The sequence below is a fragment of the Mesoplodon bidens genome (genome assembly GCF_964165515.1).
Source record: "Mesoplodon bidens genome assembly, chromosome: 3".
Taxonomy (NCBI): domain Eukaryota; kingdom Metazoa; phylum Chordata; class Mammalia; order Artiodactyla; family Ziphiidae; genus Mesoplodon; species Mesoplodon bidens.
Window position 1 is genome coordinate 137563821 of NC_138178.1, and position 25397 is coordinate 137589217.

The window sequence follows — 25397 nt, forward strand, 5'->3', positions numbered from 1 at the left end:
ACAGAAACAGACTCATAGACATAGAAAGCAAACTTATGGTTACCAAAGAGGGGGAGGAATAAATAAGAAGTATGGGATTAACAGATACGCACTACCATATATAAAACAGATAAACAACAAAGCTTTACTGTATAGCACAGGGAACTGTATTCAATATCTTATAATAACCTTAATGGAAAACAATCAGAAAATGTGTATATGTATATATAAATATATGTATTTATATATATGTATATATAACTGATCACTTTGCTGTACACTGAAACTAACACAATATTGTAAATATTGTAAGTCAACTATACTTCAATTTAAAAAAAGAAAATATATTCTTGGATCCTTTTTTTACCCAGTTATTAACAAATACATACTTTCAAAAAATAACATTCATAGAAAATTTTCTAAAAATATATAGTCCTTATATTCCTCAAAATTTTATAAATTTTCTAAATCAAGCCATACTATATAGGGGAATTTCTTAAAAGATACTTCAATGATTATCTCACCTTAGCAGATGAGAAGTATTCATAAACTGCTTGTATAGTAAGAAGAAAAGTAAGGATAACAGCCTTCTACTGGTCAGCAGGCCTGAATCTTAAGAATGTTTTAATTTCTTAATATTACTAAACTCTGTCCCCCTACACAAGATAAAGTAGTTTAGCCCAAAACAAGTTTCTTCCTATTCTTCTAAATGCATATTTGCTAATTAAGCCTTCACTTCTTGGGAAAATAGTCCAAAAGGAGGGAAATACCTATCAGAAAACTGAGTCTGGGACACCAGTTTCAGATGAGATTAGCATACCCCATCTACCCTGTTCAGACTGCATATTCACAGCAACTCTTCTAATATATTCCATACAAGAACCTTGCTAGCCCAAGCCATGATTCAAGAAGAGCCATTACTATCTCATCTCTTGCCAGCAATGCTAGTCTTTGTGAATGTCTGGGACAGGGATGGGAGATTAGGAGAAGTAAGTAGCGGGTGCCTCTACTTCCTTCATTACCCATGATACCAACAAATGGACTCTTTTCCTCTTATAAATACATAGTATTGAGTCATCAAGTCAATCAACCTATGTGGCTGGTTTAAGAAAGAAAGAGATAGTTGTTTTCACTTCCATACCTCTGGCTAGCTAAGAGAAGTCATCCACAACAAACATTATCAGAGAGGTACTTATTGGACTGGTTTGCTTTAGCCCCTCATAGAATCATTTTAAATAATATTTTATAGCTATAGCTTGCACTGAGAGATGTTATAAGAGGCAGTAATACATATTGTTTTTATTTGGGGGAGGCCACTGAAGATACTGACTACCATATCACACAATTTCCCCTTCATGAGAATCCAGGGAACAAATTTCTCTCAAGTCTGAGTACTAGGGAAAAAACCTCTGCTTATCCTAAGCAACTGAACTGTTTTTTAAACGAATATTCTGAATTCCAGACTGATCACACTTCCACAATGCTTTGACTACTATTGGGAATTTCAAAGCCTAATTTTGCCTATATCTAACAAATGTGTAAGACCATATAGTATGAATTTCTATCCAGATCAAAGGCTTCATCTTCCTATATTACCCTTATTTCCCTATAGCCTCAATTTGTATGTCTAACTTTATTTTAACACTATGGTATTATTTATATAAATCATTTCAAATTCTTTTTGAATTGAAGTGGGGCCTATAAATGGCAAAGTAAGTCTCCTTTGTTAATTCTACCCTCTGCCTATTTCTTGGATGATCATGTACTCCAGCTTTCTCTTCTTTTTGCTATATACTTTCCCTGGGCAATCTCATCTATCTTTATGATTTCAAATGCCAATGAAGTCCAAATCTATATCTCAGTCCCTACCTTAAGACCCATTTTTTAATATGAAATGTATTGCATTCTAGATTTTGTGTGGATGTTTTTAATTAGAATATTAGAAGAGGAGTGACATCGGCAAGATGGCAGAATAAAATGTCCCTTGAGCATATCACCCCCCTCAGCAATAAAAGTTTGCCATCCAACCATGGACAAAAGTGCCTTTGTGGAAGCTTTGGAATCCAGGTAGCAGACTGTGAAATCCTGGTGCAGTCCAAGACTGAGGAGAGCCATTTTGAGAAGATGGACTCACATCTTGGTCGTTTAACTTGCTGACTGTGGTCCTGGATACAGACCCAGAAAACATCTCTGTACCCCTGAGAACTCAGCTACAGGCCTATCTAGCTTTGAGTCTGTAACCAGTCCCATAAACCAAGGGACCTGGGAGAAGTCACACCCACCTGTGTGTCAGGCAATAGGCATACAGACCCTGGTCCTGGCCGTGGTCTCAGAAGTGGCAGGTGAACCAGTTCCAGCCCTTCATGGCCATGGTCTGGGAATACCAGGAGATAAACCTGTCAAGCTCAGTGAGACTGTAGATTCTGAAAGGGCCCTGTAACTGGATTCCAACCTGTCCCAGCCACAGTCACTGAAGAATCCTGCTGGCACAGAGACCCAGCAGGAGACACTCCTGTCTATGCCCCTAAAGATCCTAAAGCACCCTATAGTTGGTTCCAGCCCTCTCACAGCAGTTTGTCCACAGTACTGAGGGTCCAGGGTTCAAGCAAGAGACACTCCTGTCTGTACCACACAGATCATTAAAGGACCCATACTTGATTCTAGATATCAAGCAGTCTAGCACTAACAGAACTTCTGGCCCAGGGACCCAAAGAGATACTGCTATATGCTCCCCTGGGGATCTTGAAAGGGCCCTATACTTGGCTCCAGCCCCTCTAGCCACAATCAGGGAGCAGTCCAGCCCACAGAGGGACCTCGTTGGAGACATGCCTATCTGTGCCTTGAGAACCAGGACTGTAGACCTCAATTTTGTTTGTAGAATCTGAAACAGCCCTGAGACTCAGTTCTAGCCCCTCTCAGCCACAGTCCAGGGCCAGTCCTGACCACCCATGAATCCATTCAGTGACTAGGTAAGAACTCTGCCAGGGACTTGCTGGGAGGCAAACTTGTCTACACACTTGGTAATATGCCTGCTGACTAAGGACCCAACTGTGGAACCTGAATCAGACCTTTGTCCCAGTACTATCCTACTAAACAAAGTACTGGAGGAAGTCTCACCCACCCAGGGACCAGACAGGATCCATACCTGTCTGAGCCCCTGGTAAGAAGCACACCAACCATGGATCCCACTACAAACTCAATGACAGGTTGAAAATCAGCTCCAACCCAGCACAACTGCAGTTCTATAGGTAATCCCATCAGCCCAGGAAACCAACAAGAGAAGGTCTTTACCTCCCAAAACCAGACTGTAAAGACTGGAAGAAGTGTTTGTTCGTTCAAGTGCACAGACACCAATGCAAGACTAAGCGTATCACAAAGAATTAGGCAAACATGACACCATCAAAAGAAAAGTAATAAATCTTCAGTAACTGACCCCAAAGAAATGGAGATCTACAGTTTGCCTTGCAAAGAATTCAAAGTAATCATCTTAAAGAAACTCAATAAAATACAAGAGAACACAGACAACTAAACGAAATCAGGAAAACAATGCATGTACAAAATGAGAAGTTTAATAAAGAAATAGAAACCATAAAATAGAACCAAACAGAAACTGTGGAGCTAAAGAACACAATAGCAGGACTGAAATATTCAATAGAGAGCATCAATAACAGACTTGATCATATAAAAGAAAGAATCGGCAAACCCAAAGACTATTCATTTGAAATTAGCTACTTAGAGGAACAAAAAGAAAAAGAATGAAAAAGAGTGAAGAAAATCTACATAAATTATGGAACACTGCAAAGTGAACAAATATTTGCATCACAGAAGTCCCAGAAGGAGAAAAGAAAGAGAGAAAGAGGCAGAAAGCTTATTTAAAGAAATAATAGCTGATTACTCAGTTATAAAAAAGAACAAAATAATGCCATTTGCGGCAACATGGATGGACCTAGAGATTCTCATACTGAGTCAAGTAAGTCAGACAGAGAAAGACAAATACCATATGATATCACTTATATGTGGAATCTTAAAAAAGGCTACAAATGAACTTATCTACAAAACAGAAATAGAGTTACAGATATAGAAAATAAACTTATGGTTACCAGGGGTTGGGGGAGGAGGGATAAAGTGGAAGATTGGAATTGACACATACACACTACTATATATAAAACAGATAACTAGGGCTTCCCTGGGGGCACAGTGGTCAAGAATCCACCTGCATGGGGACATGGGTTCGAGCCCTGGTCTGGGAAGATCCCACATGCCACAGAGCAACTAAGCCCATGCACCACAACTACTGAGTGTGCACTCTAGAGCCCGCAAGCCACAACTACTGAGCCCATGTGCCACAATTACTGAAGCCCACGCACCTAGAGTCTATGCTCCACAACAAGAGAAGCCACCACAATAAGAAGCCCGCACACCACAACGAAGAGTAGCCCCTGCTTGCTGCAACTAGAGAAAGCCTGTGCGCAGCAACGAAGACCCAACACAGCCAAAGATAAACATATAAATAAATAAATTTATTTTTTAAAAAACAGATAACTAATAAGGACCTACTGTACAGCACAAGGAACTCTACTCAATACTCTGTAATGGCCTATATGGGAAAAGAATCTAAAAAAGAGTGGATATCTGTATTTGTATAACAGATTCACTTTGCTGTATACCTGAAACTAACACAACATTGTAAACTGATTATACCCCAACAAAAATTTTTTAAAAAGAAAAGAAATAATAGCTGAAAATTTCCCAAATATTCGGAAAGAGATAGACATCTGGGTATGGGAAGCCCAAAAGACCCCAAGCAAGATCAACCCAAAGAAGATTACTCCAAGACGCATTATAATCAAAATGTTAAAATGCAAAGACAAAAAGAATTTTGAAAGCATCAAGAGAAAAATAACTCATCACAAGGGAACCCCTGTAATGTCATCAGAAGATTTCTCTGCACAAACCTTCCAGGCCAGAAGAGAATGGGATCACATATTCAAAGTACTGAAAGAAAAAACTGCCAACCAAAAATACTACACCCAGCAAAACTGTCCTTTAGAAATGAAGGAAAAATAAGAACATTCCCAGAAAGACAAAGGCTAAGGGAGCTCATTACCACTAAGGGAGTTCATTACTACTGCCTTTTAGAAAATATTAAGGGGAGTTTTTCAAGCTGAAATAAAAGGATGCTAAGTAACAACATGAAAACATATAAAAGAATAAAACTTAATGGTAAAGGTGAATACATACTCAAATTCAGAATACCATAATACTGTAATGATAGTATGCAAATCACTTTAATCTCTAGTATGAAAGTTTAAAATATTATTAAAATTATAGCTACAGTAATTTGTTAATGGATGCACAATATTAAGTATGACATCGATAGCATTAAATGTGGGGGGAGGAGAAGTAAAAGTGCAGTTTTTGTAAGCAATTGAAGGTTACTTGTTATCAGTAAGTCTGTTTTATCTATAAGATGTTTTATGTAAGCATCATGGTAACCACAGAGAAAAAATTTATAGTAGATACACAAAAAAGAAAGAGAAAGGAATTAAAGCATACCACTACAAAAAATAAATCACAAAGGAAGACAGCAAGAGAGGAAGAAAGGAACAAAAGGACTAAAAATACACTCAGAAAACGATTAATTAAATGGCAATAGTAAGTCCATACCTATCAGTAATTACTTTAAATGTAAATAGACTAAATTCAAAAGACAAAGAGTGGCTGAGTGGATTAAAAAAAACAAGGCCCAACAATACGCAGCCTGCAAGAAACTCACTTTAGCTTTAATGAAACATATGAACTGAAAGTGAAGGGATAGAAAAAGATATTCCATATAAATGTAACCAAAGGAGATCAGAAGTGCTTATACTTATATCAGATAAGATAAGACTTTCAGTCAAAATCAGTCACAAGAGACAAAGAAGGTCACTTCCCAAGGAATTAGGAAAAAGAAGAACAATCTAACCATAAAGATAGCAGAAAGAAGGAAATAACAAAGGTTAGAGCAGAAATAAATGGACTAGAGACATGAAAGACAACAGGAAAACATCAATGAAACAAAAAGTTGCTTTTTTGAAAAGATAAACAAAATTGGGGCTTCCCTGGTGGCGCAGTGGTTGAGAGTCTGCCTGCCGATGCAGGGGACACAGGTTCGTGCCCCAGTCCGGGAAGATCCCACATGCCGCGGAGCGGCTGGGCCCGTGAGCCATGGCCGCTGGGCCTGCACGTCCGTAGCCTGTGCTCCGCAATGGGAGAGGCCACAGCGGTGAGAGGCCTGCGTACCGCAAAAAAAAAAAAAAGCTAAACAAAATTTACAAACCTTTAGCTAGACTAACCAAGGGAAAGAGAGAGGACTCAAACAAAGTTATAAATGAAAGAGGAGATACTATACCTGACACCAAAGAAATACAAAAGCTCTTAAAGAAGCTAGTATTAACAATTATAGGACAACAAATTAGATAACCTAAAAGAAATGGATTAATTTCTAGAAACATACAACCTACCAAGACTGAATTATGAAAAAATTAAACATCTGAACAGGTTAATTCCTAGTAAGGAGATAGAAGCAGTAATCAAAACCCTCCCAACAAAGAAAAGCCCAGGACCAGATGGTTTCACTGGTAAACTGTACCAAACATTTAAAGAAGAATTAACATCAATCCTTCTCAAACTCTTCCCAAAAAATGGAAGAGGGGAAAACACTCTCCAATTCATTTTATGAGGCCAGCATTACCCTGATAAAAAGCCAAATAAGAACACTACAAGAAAAGAAAACTACAAGCCAATATTCTGATGAATATGGATGAAAACATTCTCAAAAAAAATACTAGCAAACAAATTCAACAGCACTTTAAAAGAATCATACACGAATACGAAGTGGGATTTATCCTTAGATGCAAGGATGGTTCAATATACACAAATAATTAAACATGAAATACCACATTAATAGAAAGAAGGATAAAAATCATATGATCTCAGTAGATGTAGAAAAAGTATTTGGCAAAATCTGACACCTTTTCATGATAAAAACTTTCAATAAATTGGGTATACCTCAACATAATAAAGGCTATATATGACAAGTCCATAACTAATATCATACTCAATGGTAAATAGCTAAAAGCTTTTCCTCCAAAATCAGAAACAAGACAAACGTGCCATTCTCACCACTCTTATTCAATATAATACTGGAAGAGCTAGCTAAAGCAATTAGGCAAGAAAAAGAAATAAAAGGCATCCAAATAGGAAAGGAAAAAGTAAAATGGTCTGTTTGTAAACAGTATATCCTTATATCAATATATAGAAAATTCTAAGACTCCACCAAAAACCTATTAGAACTAATCAACAAATTCAATAAAGTTTCAGGATACAAAATCAACATACAAAAATCAGTTGCACTTCTATACACAAACAATGAACTACCTGAAAAAAAAAATAAAGAAAACAATCCCATTTACAGTAGCATCAAACATATTTAAAAACTTAGGAATAAATTTAACCAAGAAGGTGAAAGATTTGTACACTGAAAACTATAAGACACTGTGAAAAAAAACTGAAGAAGACATAAATATGGAAAGATATTCTGTGCTCACAGATCATAAGAATTAATACTGTTATAATATCCATACTACCCAAAGCCATCTATAAATTCAATGCAATCCCATCAAAATCACAATAGCATTTTTCACAGAAATAGAAAAAAAATCCCAAAATTTGTATGGAACCACAAAAGACCCCAAATAGTCAATTTCTGGAAATCTCAAAAAAGAACAAAGGTGGAAGCATCACACTTCCTCATTTCAAACTATGCTACAAAGATATAGTAATCAAAACAGCATGGTATTGGCATAAAAACAGACAGATAAACCAATGAAACAGAATCAAGAGTCCAGAAATAAATCCATGCATATATAGTCAACCAATATTTGGAAAGGAAGCCAAGAATACTCAATGGGGAAAGGATAGTCTGCAATAAACAGTGCTGAGAAAACTGGATAGCCACATGCAAAAGAATGGAATTGGACCCCTATCTTACACCACTCATAAAGATGAACTCAAAATGGATTAAAGAGTTAAATTAAATGTAAGACCTGAAATCATAAAACTCCTAGGGAAAAAATCTCCTTGATGTTGGTTTTGGCAATGATTTTTGGGGATATGATACCAAAAGCACAAGGAACAAAAGCAAAAATAAACAAGTGGGACTACATCAAACTATAAAAGCTTCTGCACAGCAAAAGAATCAGTCAACAAAATGAAGAGGCAGACTATAGAATGGGAGAAAATGTTTGCAAACCATATATCCAATAAGGGGTTAATGTCCAAAATACATAAGGAACTCATACAACTGAATAGCAAAAAGACTAATAATCCAAGTTAAAAATGGGCAAAGGGCTGAAAGACATTTTTCCAAAGAAGACAAATAGTCAACAGGTACATGAAAAGATGCTCAACACCACCAATTATCAGAGAAATACAAATCAAAACCACAATGAGATAGTACCTCATATGTGTGGAATGGCTATTACTGAAAGACAAAAGATAGGTGTTGGCAAGGATGTAGAGAAAAGGGAACCCTTGTATACTGGTGGTGGGAATGTAAACTGATACAGCCACTATGGAAAACAGTATGGAGGCACCTCAAAAAATTAAAAATAGAAAAGCCATATGATCCAGTAATCCCACTTCTAGTTATATATTCAAAGGAAATAAAATCACTATCCCAAAGAGATATCTGCACCATGTTCATTGAAGCATTATTCACAATGGCCAAGACATGGAAACAATCTAAGTGTCCACTGACAGATGAATAGATTTTTTGAATGTGATATATATATATATAAATGGAATGTTATTTAGCCACTAAAAAAGAAGGAAATCCTGCCATTTGTGACAACACAGATGGACCTTGAGAGTGTTATGCTAACTGAATAAGTCAGACAAAGACAAATACTGTTATGATCTCATTTATATGTAAAATCTTTTAAAAAAGCTGAATTCATAGAAGCAGAGAGTATAATGGTGGTTTCCAGGGGCTGACGGGTAGAGGAAATGAAAAGATGTTGGTCAGAGAGTACAAGCTTCCAGTTAAAAGCTGAATAAGTTCTGAGGATCTAATATAAAGCATGGTGAATATAATAATACTATATTATATACTTGAAAGTTGTTAAAAGAGTAAATTTTAAATATTCTCACTACAAAAAATATAATAGAGCGATAGATGTCTTACCTAACCTTATTGTGGTAATCATTTCACAATACACACATGTATTAAATAACGTTTTACACCTCAGACTTACTGCTATGTGTCAATTATACCTCAATAAAGCTGGGGGGAAAGTAGTAAGATAAATAAATAAAAATTAAAAATTAAATCAACACTGTTCTTGTCCAGTTATGTTAGAAATAAAAACATTTCAATTTTTTAAATTAAGCAAAATTATAATGCTATATAACGTGTTCAAAGTTCCTCACCTTGTTTCATTATATTCATTAATTACATTTACTCCCCCAAACCAGGTGATTTAACACATAATAAAATAAGCCCACACAAATATTATTGGCTTGGCCAATAAGTTCATTCGGATTTCTCCATAACATCTTAATTTTTGGCCAACCCAATAGTATTTCTCTGTCAGAATATAACACCCCACTAACTCAGCACTCTGAAAAGCAAGTTCAATATAAAAATACCCTTCAAAAGTCAATACACCAAATTTTTTATAAGCTAATTATACAGCTAACTACTCCCCCAGATGTTTGACTATAGCAATTCAGTCATAAAAAATATTAATTGAAGCACTCTGCCTTATAACTGCTACTGATAAATAGTTTCTATCTAAGGACATATTTAAACATATCAAAGGTTGGATAGAGCTTTATAACAAATAGGTAGGCCAACAGTGACAACCAGAGTCCAAAACACTGAATTTGCTTTAAAAATAAATAAATAAACAAAAATCATTTGTGTATTTTTCAATTAATATTTTTGCAAAGAATATCTTATTAATACTAAGTTATAGAATTGATAAGCTTAAATTAATATATGTACTGTACTTGTCTTTTTCAACAGTTTCTTGATAAATAGTAAACTGGTCCTGCATATAGTCTTCATGTTTATGAAATACATCACATGTTGGCCTCCAGCTATGGAAAAAAAATACTGTAATTAGCATCTCAGAATGATAAACAAATTTAAGAAATAATAAAAATGAATGTAACCATAAAGATAAACAAATCTTTCCTTTCCTGGAAAAATCAAGCTTACATCAAGAAAAACATTCCCATCTCCGATCACCACCACTATGACCATTCATGCAATCATACATATGTTCAAATATCAATATTGATTAATTTTTACATAAAGCCTGTTTTGGAACCATGACTAGGGAGGAAATAAATGTGACATGGATGGACTGTGTATTACTATGGCATTTCTGGAATATACTCTGCAACACTCCAACATCAGGCTTTGTTTCTCATCATACTTCTAAGATTTTAGCTAAGAAATTCTTTGGGAGTAAACATTTAAAGAGCTAGTTTAAGGGATAAAGAGAGGCTTTTTTCTCCTTTGAAATTTAGAAAGTCAGGTTTTATACCCTCCTGAACTTGAAAGAAAGAAACTAGACCATAATGAATTATAAAATCAGATAGTAAGAATAAAATGAATACTCAACTTATACATATGTTTTATTACATGACTTGAAAAATGTTGCCAGTGTGAAAAATCTAAAATTAAGTATACACCATGGCAGCTTACATTCTAAGTATTGTTCAAATATTTCCTCTAGCTCTTTTTTCTAATCTTTTTTATTTTTTCAGATTCAAAAAGTATGTATACCCATTTTGGAAGAACAGAAAAGTATACATAAGAAAATAATTATCATCTATATTCTCACCACTGAATAATAACTACTAATATGGATATTTTTAAATAAATTATTTCCAGATTTTACTATAAGTATATAGTTTAACATCTTTGAGATCATATTCACATATACAACATATCATCCTTTATCACTTACTTTTAAGCTATCAATATATACATTTTCTTTTTCACTAAGAATTCATTGTAAAGGTTTTAATAAATACAACATATTACACAATTTATCTAACCATTCCAATATTGCTGGCCATTTTGGTTAGTCTAAGTTTCTCTTAAGAACTTGTACTTAAACACTAGTCTGAGTTTACAATCATTTCCTTAGGCAATATTCCCCAAAATGGAATTATAAGGTCAAAGGTTATATATACATACATTCTGAATATTTTTTAAATTCCATAAGAAATACATGTTCACTGAAAAGATATTCACTGTAACCATTTTGATGTACATATTTCTAGACTTTTTAAATTATACATAAATACACAATTACTAAATTGAGTTTATTCTATGAATGTTGTTTTAATGTTTTGTTCAATTTGTAATATATTGTTAACACCTTTCCATGTCACTATTCACTTATATCATAAACTAATGGGCTGCCTACTGTTCATTCATATGGATATACCAAAATTCATCTATACAATCACCTAATGTTGAATATTTGAGTTGTTTGCAATGTTTTCCTACCGTAAAAAAGTTGAAATAAATACCTTGTTGTACATTACATCTTTGAGAAAATGCCTAATTATTTCCTTATGAAAAATTATCAGAAATGGAACCGTTTAATCAAAAGTCATGCTTATTTTTAAAGCCTTTAAAGTATACTTATATGTCATCCAAAAGGTATATACCAGTGTACATTCTTACAGTGTATGAGAGAGGTGATTTTCTTATTTCCTGGCCAACATTGGGTATTATCCTTCTTTAAATTTCTGCAAAACTTAAAGGCAAAAGAATATATAGTATTTTATTATTGCTTTAATTTGGATGTCTTTGATTATTAGTAAGATTGAGCATTTGTTCACATTTATTAGACATACATTTCTTCATTTTGGTATTTACCTGTTTACCTTCTTTGCTTATTTTTCTAATGGGACTTTGGCTCTTTCTTATTAATTTCTACAAGCACTTTATATTTTAAAAATTAACCCTTCTTTGACATTTTCCTACCTTATCCTTTTGCTTTTTGTATCATTTTGAGGTGTTTTTCTTTTTAATTTGCATATGCCATATTTATCCATTGTTTCCTATGTGGTTTCTACCTTTGATGACATACTTAGAAAGGCCTTCCTCTCTCAAAGATTATAGTCACCTATATTTTCTTCTAATACTTTCATGAATTCATATTTCACATTTAAACCTCTTAACCAGCATGCTGAAATCATGAACTAGAGGTATTCATGCATTAAAATCAACAGATCCTAAAATCAACAGATCCTACTAACTGCCCTCAGAACCCAGCAGAGAATAATCTTGTTTAAAGTAAAGTACATCTTGGACACAGTAGGTTCTGCGGGGAAACTACCAGTACTTTTCCAGCACCCTCTGCAGCTACTTGAGGGAAACCACTGGTAAAACTTAACTACCATAAACCTAAATCAAACTAAAAGAAAAAGTTCAACAATATGTAGTTTTTTCGTTGATCAGATTGCCAAAAGATTTAAACATTGATAATTTCAGTGTTAGCAAGGGTGTGAGGAATAGAAACTCTCATATATTGTTGGTGAAAGTATAAATTAGTATAATTTTGGGGGGAGAGCAGTTTGGCATTACTTATCAAATATTTAAACATGCATACTCTTCAACCTGGCAATTTCACTTCCAGGAGGTCATTCTATAGCAACTAGTCTAGAAATATGGAAGGATACCTGTATATGTTGTTTATAATAGGAAATAACTGGAAATAACCTAAATGTCTATTAATAGGAGAATGGTTAAATAACTTAGGATACCTCAATACTATAAAAATACTATGGAGCTGTTAAAAAAAAGAAATGCATACATAATCATTACATGTATAGTACCATTTACATTACATATTGTTAAATTTAAAAAACAAGTTGAAAAATAAGTATGGTATGATCGCATTTTTTAAAAAAGGAAAGACAGATATACAGGTAGATGTATATATAAGCATATGTAATAGTGATGTTGAATATATATTTTAAAAGGTCTGGAAGGGTACTCACTGTTAAGAGTGATCACCTGTAAGGAAGAGGACAGGGTGGGGATGGGGACTACAGGCAGGGAAAAACTTTTTACTCCATACATTTGTATAGTCTTTGAATTTTTATACTAGGCATGTGTTACTTTTATAAAATTTTAAAACCAATATAAAAAAGTAATGAGGGAAAACCAAAAAGTTTATGAAATTTTTAAATAACAAAATATTTTAAAACAAATGATTCTTAATATAATACTTAATACAAAGACAGTGATCCACATAAAATTAAATACAGAAAACTAAACATTTTATTTTTGTAAGTACCTGTCCATACAATTAAGTTCCATTAACAAGTCTTTGTTTCAAAATGTTTGTCTTATAACAGATGTAACTACTAGACTCCGGAACCTGAAGCTATATTGAAAGAATTCTTAACTTACTAAATAGTTTTATTTTGAAAAGCTACTAATTTTAGGCTAGGTTCCCTTGGACAAAAATAAGATCCTGAAAATTCGAAGATGGAAATTATTTCAAATTTATTTATCTAATCGGAATTTTCTATACTGAGCCTAGATTATTCAACATACTGTATTTAGACTAACTGGATCTGAATTAGAGAGATCTTACAGCTCTTCTATTTTTCTTTTGAAACTTCTGTGATCCCTTTTACAGTGGCATGTAACAAGGAAATTTAAGACTTGATTCATCATTTTCCTAATATAAAATACTACTTTAAAGCAACAGTGTCTTCAACTATGAACTCAAAAACCTTGAATAAGAGAATCTAATGACAACTATTGAAAGTTTCTTTAAAATACTCACTTACTACAGTTGTCTTTGATCTCCTTACTATGTTTACAGTAATGACCGATTTCCTCATCTGTTGTATTTATAGTTTCATGTATCTTACAAATGGTCGCTTTGTTTTCTTTAATATCTTCAAAGCATTCTGGAAATCATAAATTCAAAATAAATACAGTAGAAAAAAAGGTATGGCAACTGACCTAGAAAAGGAGAACCAGAGAATGGAGAGGAAGTGAGGCTTGAGATGGGAAGGGCCCTATACTAAAAAGCACAGCACCAGAGTCAGGCTTGCTCCTAGACCCAGAAGCTAAGAATTTGTGTTTTAGATTGAAGAGAAATAAACGTCCCCTGTCCCATATCTTTAATGTAAGAGGGCTGGATTAAGTAATATCTAAGATCAACGGCGTCTTATGATGCTATGAGTTCATGTAAACATTACTCATATGATACTAACATAAGAGTTTTGTTTTTGACAAACGTGGAATTTATATTCATCAATTCCATGTCATTATTTAATGCACCTTCAACTCACTTATTTCTTTGTTATAGTGAGTAAACACAAGCTAAAAATAAAATGTAATTTCTTAAAAAGATTAAAATAAATTCTTAATATCCAATATTCTTTTTTCCTGCAGAAAAGATAACCAAATTCTATAATACCTTTCAGAACTATTAAGAAATTAATGAGTGTAGTTTCTTTTGATAGTTTTTATGTAGGATCTTAAAATACTATATTTACGTAATTTGCTTTGTCATTCCGCTCATAATATTAATTTTCATAAATAGCATTTCTGAAAATGTGGCTTCCATTAATCCTGGCCACTGACTTTTGATGATTTCTAAAAATATTTTAAATTTTTCACTCAAATGTTTAAAATAACCTGTTATTTGAGAAAATTAACATTTTCAATTGTATTTAATTAAGGGTGATATCTACTTAAAACAAAATTCTTAAACACAAAATAATTAAATGCTGAATACGGAAAATTATTGAAAAAATAGTTAGGGTAAATAGCTCATTATTAGTCACTAGAGAGAACCAGGGGAAAAGTTCTACTGCCAACTATAAATTACCCTAAACAAGGCAACAGCATAATATCTTATATTCCATAAAAAAATTAAAACATCTTTGTCATGCAAAACTACTTACTATTAATTCGTTGAATCATATCTTCTTTAGTACTTATATCTTGCTCATACTGGAAAACTAAAATAAATTACTCTTTTGTGACTTCATTTCATTGTTAAAATGTCCAATAATAATACAAATAGTTATCTACTTTTTATTTCCATTTTATACCTACCAAATTCTAGCAAAAGTCTGTCCAAACTGACAAATAGGCTGTCATTCATCTTGGATACTTTGCTAAAAAAAAATAATAATAAGGAAGGGTTTTCTAAAAACAACCTTTTGACATAGCATTATTACAGAAAAATGTGGGTGGAGCAAGAAGTGGGGAGGGAAGAGACACCTTCATCCCGGTACTGGGCAGAGCCCTAGCAGGTATTTAATAAATGAATGTCGTTATATATATTAAAATAAATGTATACAGTTATCTATAATAAAATAAATTGAATGTCGTTGCATGACTGAAACTTCGTAATTGTTTATACATGGTCGTGCCATAAGTCATTGGATATTCTGGAGTCCACGGACACCCAGATTTCTTAAAAGGATATGCCTTTAAAATAAATAGTATCTCTGAATATGTCCTTTCTCGATGTGTGTACTACTACACGCAGAAAAATTCTTAGAGAAAGTCAGTCACCAACAGCGAAGTAAAACCTACAGGAACCGTGCAATTTGACACTTGCGAATTTACCACCGAGAATCCAAAAGTGGAGGTATTAACTGGACTACCAAGCCGCATTAAAAATAAATAAATAAATACGCGTATGGCGGGGTTTGGATCACTCGTTACCCGCAGAGTCGAGGAGATACTCTTCCCGCGCGTTTTGAAGCGGGGAGTTCGCTCGCCGACTACCTTTCACAGCCTACCCGCTTCTCCTCACCCGAGTCCGCCCCCGACACTCCGGCCACACGGCGGCCCCCGAAGCCTCGAGCGGCAGTGTGGCCGAGGGCGAAGCCACGCGCTGGGAAGCCCCCAGAACTCGACCTCCGGTCGTACATCGGGGACAGGGCCCGCCAGCCCCCCAAACCCCTCAGGGCCGCCTGCCTAAGGAATAACCGCCACACGCAGTTCTTTCCCACCCACCTCAGCGGCCCCTCTGGGACCCGAACGCCCACCCTTCCTTCCCCGATCCCAGACTCTAGTCAGGGTCGCGAGCGCCGAGGACACTACAGCAGGTCGCGACACAGAACGACCCGAGCCCCACCTCGACCCCGCTCGGCCCCGCTCGGTCCCACCTAGCCCGGCGAAGCGCACGGCGGGAGCTACAGATCACGCTGAAGAGAAAGACGCAACTCCCCGCGAGATCTGTGCGGCGGCGCTCCCTCCTCCCTCCCGCGGCGAAGCGAGAACCCGGCATCCCACCGCCCCAGAAGGGTGTGCTGGGATCAGAAGCCCTAGAACCAGGTTAGGGAACCTGTCAGTGGCTGGTTGTTTTTTTTTTTTTTAAGGCTATCCATTCCGCTTGTGAAATAACAGTTTAAAATATATTGTGGAGAACAGCACTAAAATTGATATTAACTTTTAACATGACAACAAAAACCACTCGAATCGTCAAAATTCAATTTCGCATTCAGCATTCAAAACTTCTTGAAAAGCAAGTATAAGAATTCAAATACGTTTTCATTCAACAAAATGTTTTGAGAGTGACTCATTTATTTAGTTTCAAATAAAATGCACATTAATATTTTCTGTCCAAAATGCTGTCTTTGGGTAATTTATGCTCTTAGACTTTGCATATACAAGGTGAAATAAAGAGTTCACTTTATTTATAATTTATAAATTATTTATGGTTTATAACTTGTTCACAATAATTAAACAGTCCCCCAAACTGCCTTCATTATTGGTATATTTCTGGTGAAAATGTTTTTAATACTAAATGATGTAAATAGTTGCCTCAATTCCCAACAACCTGTTTCACAGATTATTAAAATGAAAAAGATACTTTCAGAGATTTTTTTGCTTAAGTACTTCAGATCATATATGCATAACCAATTTTATTATAATGTGATGAATGCTGCTCATTAGTATTAATGATAGTGAGTCATCAAGGCTAATTTAATGTAAATTTGATGACATAAGAGATTTAGAAGCTTTATTCTTATACTTGTTTATATTTATTAGCTATCCCTTTTTAGGAAGGTATGAGAGAATGGATATGAAGGCTAAATTATCATTAGTCTTGCTAGCACTGCTTTGCTATGACTGTCAAGAAAATGTGACAGGTCAAAAGAGCTGATCCACTTCAACTTAATAGTAGATTCTCTTATGTAAAATTGTGGAAACCTAGAAACACCACCTTACTGAGACCTGAAAATCAATTCATTTGCATTACATTCACATTTATGCATATGCTAATTACTCTCATAAAAATATACCTGAGTTCTACCAACTCCACTACCCCTTATTCCACTGTGAAAATTCCTTCTGGAAAAGCAATAAAGATGAAGATGTTCCATCTACTGGAGAGTTTTAAATAATAAATTTTATTCTCTTGTCTAAATCCCCTCAATGAAATATAATGTTCTATTTGAAAAATTATAGAATGTTGACTCAGGTAAGCATTTATCCTAATGACTCATTAAAATCTCTCCCTACCTAATATTAGCAATTTCCCCTCTTGCTCCACACATGTAAATCAGAATCTAAAGAAATTCTTAGTTTAAAACTGCTGCCCATTCTAATTGCACTGTATTACTGTTACTTTTACCGCTAAATTTATCAATAGAAAGCACGTCTCCTACCTACAGTTCCTTTCCACTCCTTTCTTCATTGACTTTTTCAACTCAGCCACTGTACCCCATCACATTTAACTGCTTTCTCAGATAATCAATAAAATACTTTTATTCCAAATATAATGGTCTTTTCTCAGTCTTATCCTTCCCTCTTTTTTTCCTAACTCTCTTCCATACTTGGTCCCATTAAAATTCTCTGCAACACTAACCCTGGCTTCTAAGACACTACTTTCTTAAAGTTCTCCCACTTCTCTTACCTGCCCTTCTGATTTTGGCTTCTACTTCTTTCCCTCTCACCATCACTACCCAACTATAGACTCTTATCTAAGCTTTTTCTTTAACTATACCCCCTTCTATACGTTCTTTGGATTATTCATTCAAAATGTGCTTAAAACTCCCAAATCTATATTCCCAGTTGTATCCTATTATCTGAGAGTTATCCAATATTTACATTTACATGCTTTTCCATCAATCTGGGTTCAATCTGATCCAAATCCAAAGTCGTCTCTTCCTCTCCCTCTGACATACCTGTCTCAGTGGCAGAGTAATTCTCCACAAAATCAGTACATGAAGAGTTGGTATCTTACATGACTCATTACTCCCTCTTATAAATAATTATTCACAAAACCTTGTTGATTTTTTTCTTTGATATATCCCTTGTATACATCCAATCAACTCTGTAAATAGTCTTTGTAGTTAGATATGGATTCAACTTCTGGTTCTGTTATTTGTTAAGTCAAAACTTTGGGCAAGTTTCTAACCTAAACTTCGGTTTCCTGAAATGTAAAGTGAGAATTAATAATTCTACATCTTGGCTTCTAAGACACAGTATTTACTTGATTTTTCTTCTATCTCTAATAATTTTTCTATCTCCTCTTTCAGATTCATCCTCTTCTACTCAATCATTAACTGTCATAAATTTCATAGGCTCAATCCTAGCCCTTTTCTCTCATTCTGTTCTCTATGTTTAAGTAATCTCATCCCTGTCTATAGCTTACCGCTATACATATGACTCACAAATGTGTATCTCTAGCACAGACCTCTAGTATCAATTCAAGTCCTTAGTGGCAAATAACAGAAGTTGATTCTGGCTGATTTAAGCAAAAATCATATTTGTTAAAGAGGATACTGTGTAACACAAAATCCCCAGAATAACTTGAGATCCAAGCTCTAGCAAGGAAGCAGCAGAGCAAGGAGCAGTGCCCAAACTCACACTACAGAACTGGTGGTCAAGATACCCAATCACAACCAAGCGCTACAGGTTGCAGCTCACACCACTACTACCGGCACAAGATGCTTCAGTACCACAACCGCCCTAAAAACTTGATCTTATTTCAACTGCTACCACTGCCAGAGGGGGTTCTTCCTAGGGCATACTTCTTTGTGTCAGTTATTCCCAATCCAAAATTTTGGATGGATACATTTGATTAGAGAAGCCTAGGCCCACACTCCACTTCTTTGTCCTTTCAGACTGTTAAGGTATGAACTTCTCCAAACATAAGAAGTGGATTTAAATGCTGGGAAGTCAAAAATAATAGCGACTTTCCATGATATTTAACCTCTGAATTCTAAACCCAAATATCTAACTGCCTACATGATAAGTCAAAACACAACTTGTGTGTTCCCCCCACTAATCCTGAACCTTTTTTATCATCTCTCTCTTCATGAATGGGATCAGTATCCAGCTGTACATACCAGAAACCTAGGCATCATCCTTGACAGCCTTCCTCTCCTATCATCCCCCATATCTAATCCATCACAAATCCTACCAAATTTACCTTTTAAATATCTTTCAAATCCACCCATTTCTCTCCATCTCAATTGCCACCATCTTAGGCCAAGTTACCATCATTCTCTCATTTAGATTATTGTAATAGCTTCCAAAATGGTTTTACTGCATATCTACTCTGGCCCTCTGGTCCATTAATCATCCATCCTTCAACAGAGCAATTCTTAATTGCAAATTTTATACTCTCTCTCTCTCTCTGTCTCTCTCTCCCCCTCTCTCTCTCTCTCTCTCACATACACACACACACACACACACCTTAAGACACATCAATGGCTTCCTATTCTTCTAAGAATAGGGGACAAAATTCTTATCATGGCTTACAGGGCCGTTTATGATCCTGTCCCCATCTATCTCTGCTTCTTCATATTATACCAACTTTATCTTCTTCCTGAAATCCAGCATTAACATGCTTCTTTCCATCACAGGGACAATGCACCTGCTGGCTCCTCAGGCTGGAATGCTCTATCCTTCCTCATTTAATAACCTCCTACTCATTTTTCAAATCTCAACTAAAGTATCACAGCCTCAGCAATGCCCATTATCAACTCTCAAAGTTCTTGTACTTATCCTTCATAGCCTTTCACATGGTTATAATTCTAAATTATTTGTGCAGTTATTGTATAAATATCTATATCATCTACCATACTGTAGGCTCCATGAAAACAGGCCCCCCTTTTTCCCCTCCCCCAACACACACAAATATCTTGGCAGTCACAAAGAATAGGTTACAGCAGTGTTTTGTTATAATGGCTATAGTCCTAATTCAATTCACAAGCAATTCCAAGGGAAAAATGCCACTTCATTCTAAGAACAGTCCTTATGGGAAAACAGTCATAAAATAGGAAGTGAAGAAACGTGAATCTGCTAACACAAATTTATTTACATGAATAGAAATCAGGTCGGTGGGAAAAACAACAGGATTAAAGTGTGCCAGGATTTTCAAATATGTATGATTAAATTTACATTTTAATATTAAAACAAAAACCTCTCCTTTGTTTTCTCAGTTGATCCCCTGTGTTGAAATTAGTTGACTTTCCCGGTCAAATTAGGTCTATACCTTCATCACCTCCTTGAATTACCAAGTCAATAAAATATAGGTAGTTGTCTGACAACTCTGCTGATCTTTCTTGACAGTAATTCTAACACTAGTAGGTTTCCAAGTGTGTGCAAACTATATTAGGCAAATTTTTAAAAAGCCATTTTTGTTCTTGTAGATGCCATTTAACATTAATCTGACTCATTCATTGTTTTACTGTTCATGTACCTTTGATTTTATTCTTGTTGCAAGCCTATTTCCCTCAAATATGTCTACTTACTTCTAAAATCCTATTAAGTGGGATTTTAAATTTTAATTTACTCTTCATTATACTATCCTTTATGTCACATAGTTCTTTAATTTTATTCTTTTTTGCTCACCATTTATCCCCAGCACCTAGCAGAGTGCCTAATACATGATAGAAACTCAACAGATACCTTAAGGAATAAATGAATGACTGATAAATGCTCAATAACTGGTTACATCATTTCACATCTGGATTACTGTAACAGGCTGGGGACAACCCTTCCCCTTTGATCTATTCTATATTCTTCCTATTCCATCCTATAACAATACTGATTTTTCTTACATGCATTTCATCATGATTCTCATATAATTCAAAGAATTTAATGATTATATTTTCCTCTGCTTCAAATTGGAATGCCTCTGCACTATTTTAAGATCTTCTATAATTTGACTTCAACTTTATTTCTCAACAAAATCTCTCTATTTTAAGCCGTTCCTTCACTGATTCATGAAGACACTATGTTTATTTAAGCCTCCATGGCTTTGTGTTCAATGTTCCTCCCATCTGGAAAGCTTCTTTCCTCGATTCAATCAAGATCTACCCATTCTTCAGAGTTCAATTCCCAAGAAAGCCTTCCCTATTATAGATATTCCTTTTCTCTGAAGTATATGGCACTGTGTGTACTACTTAACAAACACTGGTTTTATAAAGATGAAGAAAGTCCTTGCTCTCAAAAACCTCACCATTTGACAGTGAAGACAGATATTGATAGCTATGACTACTATCATAGAGATACACATATGTGATTGGATGATAGTTTGGGGATATTAAATCAATGACTTCAGTGACCTTTAATTCAAAGTCAGTCAGCAACTCTGTACCAGTCAGGGTTCCAGCAGGAAACAAAAATCACCCCAGATGATTCAAGTGATAAGACTTTACTGAAGAGACTACTTATAAATGTACAGGCAGAGGACAAGGTGTATGGTGTTTCACTCATAAAGGTGAATGTCTAGAAACCCAGATTCTAGCAACAGGTGGCTGTTCAACACTCCAAAAAGCTGTATGGGGCCAATCCATACTGTAAAACCATCCATTCCAAAGCAGAGACCAGAAAGGATCCAAAGAAAACCAAAATGTATCTGAAGCCCCATCTACCCCACAATGAAGTCACTTTTACTCCATTCCCCATACATTAAAATGCCATTTTAGAGAGGAAGGCAAAGGAAATCTAAAAGATTTAGCATACCTCTGAAGCAGACTGAGTTATCTAAAAGAAACTTTTAAACTGGCAGTGCCTATCAGAAGTTTAAAGTTGTCCCCCTGACTGCCCCTGGTATCCAGCAGGGTAGAAGCTCGCAAGAAAGATTCGATCAGTTATAAAGAGCTAAAGTCTCAGGACATCCAAGACTCCCTTCTCAGACAACAGAACTCCTCTTTCATAACAGTAATCAGTAACACTACTATCTAGCTCCCACAGGGCTCTGATCTCAAAAATGGACATGTGACTAGGTAGGGAATGGCCTGGCCAATCACAGCACTCCACCTCTGAGGCCAGTCTTTCTTTAACTGGTACATGTAGAATAATAGAAGAAAATTGTCTCTCTGAGCTGGTGAACTCCAAAAACCTTGTAAAGATGGAGCAGGTGATAACTATCTTTCTTACCACATGGAAAAACCTGCCCTATAATGAAGGCAACACAGATGAACGCATAAGCAAGATATAGAAGAGTCAGCTAGTCAGTTCTGTAAGTCAAGAGATTCTCTTTTCATTCAAGATAGCCTGAGTTGGGTTTATATTGCCTGCACCTTTAGAGTCTTTTTAAAGAAAGCAGAAAAGTAGAGATGATGAAATTTCGTGTCACTACACATGCCATTTGAAATTTACTTGCATCAAATTTCCAAGCATTGGGACTTCCCTGGTGGCCCAGTGGTTAAGACTTCACCTTCCATTGCAGGGGGTGCGGGTTCAATTCCTGGTCAGGGAACTAGATCCCACATGCATGCCACAACTAAGAGTTCGTGTGCCACAGCTAAGGGTTCACATGCCACAACTAAGGAGCCCGTCTGCCACAGCTAAGACCCAGTGCAACCAAATAAATAATAAATAACTAAATATTAAAAAATAAAGTAAAACCAAAATGTCACAAAATTTTTTTTAAAATGGTCCACATCAAAAAAAATCTAAAAGTAAAAAATTTCCAAGCATCAAAATCAATTAAATTTTCTTTGTGTAGTCTCCACCAATTGATTATAATCATGCCATATTTTCATTTGTTTCACATTTGATCCATGATTTCTTATACAGATTTTGTTTTCCCCAGAGTTTCTAAGTGTACTTTTTCCCCCTGTATACAGAAGAACCATATGTCTTCTTTACCATATCACTAAATCCCTCAGGCTCCTTACTGATTTTTGAATGCACTAGCATAATTTCTAAGCCCTGAGTAAGCATAAATTCTCCACTTTGAAAGACCTATACCTTCCCAGGCTAACCACTCAATTTCATTAAAGACTATTTCTTAGGCTTCAGTCTGGGTGCTTTCACAGGAGTAGGGGGCAGATAGGAAAGGCCAATTATCAAGACCCTGCCCTAGACAATTCCTCAAGCTCTAACCTCATTTTCTGCTCCTCTTCCTGTTCCAATTATCTATGTCTACCAACTCAGGGGGACTCAACGGAAAAACATCCTCATTCATTTTAAACAATAGTAAATGTTAATTATTGTACCATGCTGTAATACAATGATGCCTTCAAAATCCACAGAGTTGTATAGGACTTAAGACCTTTATAATAATAACCTGAAGCCATGATGCTTTTTCAATTCTCATGTATGTTTTTCCTACATGAGGAAAGTATAAAATTTTATTGAAGGACATAAAAGAGCATTTGAATAAATGAGAGCCAGTCTATGTACCTGAATGGGAGCATTCAACATTGTAAAGATGCAATTTATCCCAAATTAATCTGTATAATGAAACTTGTTGCCGGAGGTCATCAAGAGGACGTGACCACCAATTGACCCAAGAGCTGGACCCAGGCAACTGGAAGCTCCTCACCCCCTCCTCTGTCCATGGAATGTACACTTTGCTTACCATTCCAACAGTGGGAGTCATCTTCAAGGATGAAGCCTTAAGAGAGTGAGGTGTTGTTGAGACCATCTGGACTGTATATGTGACTGAACCCAGTTATGGCCTCTATTATAAACTTTTAAGATTTGGTGGGTTGGTTCAGAAACCTACTCAAATTGCAGTCACCGAAGACAAGTCTTGTAAGCAAGTTCCCTTGCTTATTAAATCTGCCAGCTGTCAGTCTGGAGTAGTCTGCCTCTTTCTTTGTTCTCTCCTTGCTGTCTGTGTTCAGGGGGCCAGTTTGCAAACCAACAACTGGTGAGCCAGCCAGAAGATAGAATAAATGGGCCTTGAGAAAGAGTCATCTGTGGGGGAAATCCTGAGTTGGCCATTGACCTCTATGTGAGGAGAGGTGGCCCATATGTCAGATGCATGTGGAACACCCCATGAGTATGAGGACACCCCAAAAATGTGGCTGTTTTAATGAGCTTGTTTGAGAAACTACACTTAAGAGAGAATTTAAGTAAAGAAGGGAAACAAATGGATGCCACAGTGGGCTTGCCTCTACTGTGGGCAGTTCGGCTGACCATTGATGCCCAACTAGAGACTAACTTGAGTTAGAAAGTTGGAAGAAGAGCTGAAGTTAGAAAAGGACATGCAGTTATCCACTACTCTGCTAGTTTCAGGAGCGGCAGACAATTTTGGAAGACCAGAATAATAAGTTGGAGACCTTAGAATGCTATTTTGGAAAGCTAGGAGATCACAAGCTGCCACTGATTAAAGTCCACGTGCTTGTGATAAAGCCTGATTAGGACAGTAAGAAGTAGAATCTTTGAGAAAGTGAGGAGAGCAAAGAGGAGGATATTGTAGTGATTGACAATGAAATAGGCAGAGTGGACCCATGCCATCCAACCTTTAATACAAAGAAAAATTTTAAATACTAATTACCCTAGACTTTGATAATAGAGAAATACACCCCAAAACTCCCAGGAGAAAACCTGCATTCATTTTCTGTCCCTTCAAGTTGTATTTTATCTGAAATGTAAATACCTCAGGAGGTAACTAAAACAGACCATGATTGCCTGAGACTGAATAGAAAAAAGGAGGGAAAGAGACTATTTAAAATACAGATGACTACAGAAGCTCCCTTGCTCAAAATCTAGTCCATAGCTCCATAAGATTACCGGTAAAGGGCAAATACAAATTTTAATTTTAAAAGTCTTCTCCACAAATATTAGTAAAAAGCTTTAGCCATGTGAGTGGGTAAACTTAACTTGTTCCATCTACCAGAAACACATTTGGATTCAACTGGCTTATAAATTAGTGAGTTTTATATTGTTGTACCTGATTCTTGGCTAAAGTTTTAGAATGAAAGCTATGGGGTCTCTCTGTCTGTATGTTGATGTATGTCTATGAATATATGTTACATATATGTGACATTTTTCTACCTCTGGAGGGTGTTGCCAAAATTAATCTGTAAATGAGCTCTATTTAATTGGCTTAAAGAAAAATAAGCTTTAATATCAATAGTGTACTTATGTAAAAATCAAACGATTTTTT

At 35.7% G+C, this 25397-nt stretch overlaps 1 protein-coding gene across 1 annotated transcript in view; it reads right to left on the minus strand.

Annotated features, from left to right (window-relative positions):
- Window positions 1-15182, minus strand: part of LOC308614347 (protein SIX6OS1) — a gene marked incomplete at both ends in the record, with an annotated part of 48675 nt that extends 33493 nt beyond the window's left edge. Inside the window, 4 exons of the mRNA XM_081228672.1 lie at window positions 10033-10122; window positions 13848-13974; window positions 14980-15036; window positions 15134-15182. Of these exons, the coding sequence (XP_081084798.1) occupies window positions 10033-10122; window positions 13848-13974; window positions 14980-15036; window positions 15134-15182 (323 nt within the window). The remainder of the gene's footprint in view (window positions 1-10032; window positions 10123-13847; window positions 13975-14979; window positions 15037-15133) is intronic.
- Window positions 15183-25397: the final 10215 nt, after the last annotated feature.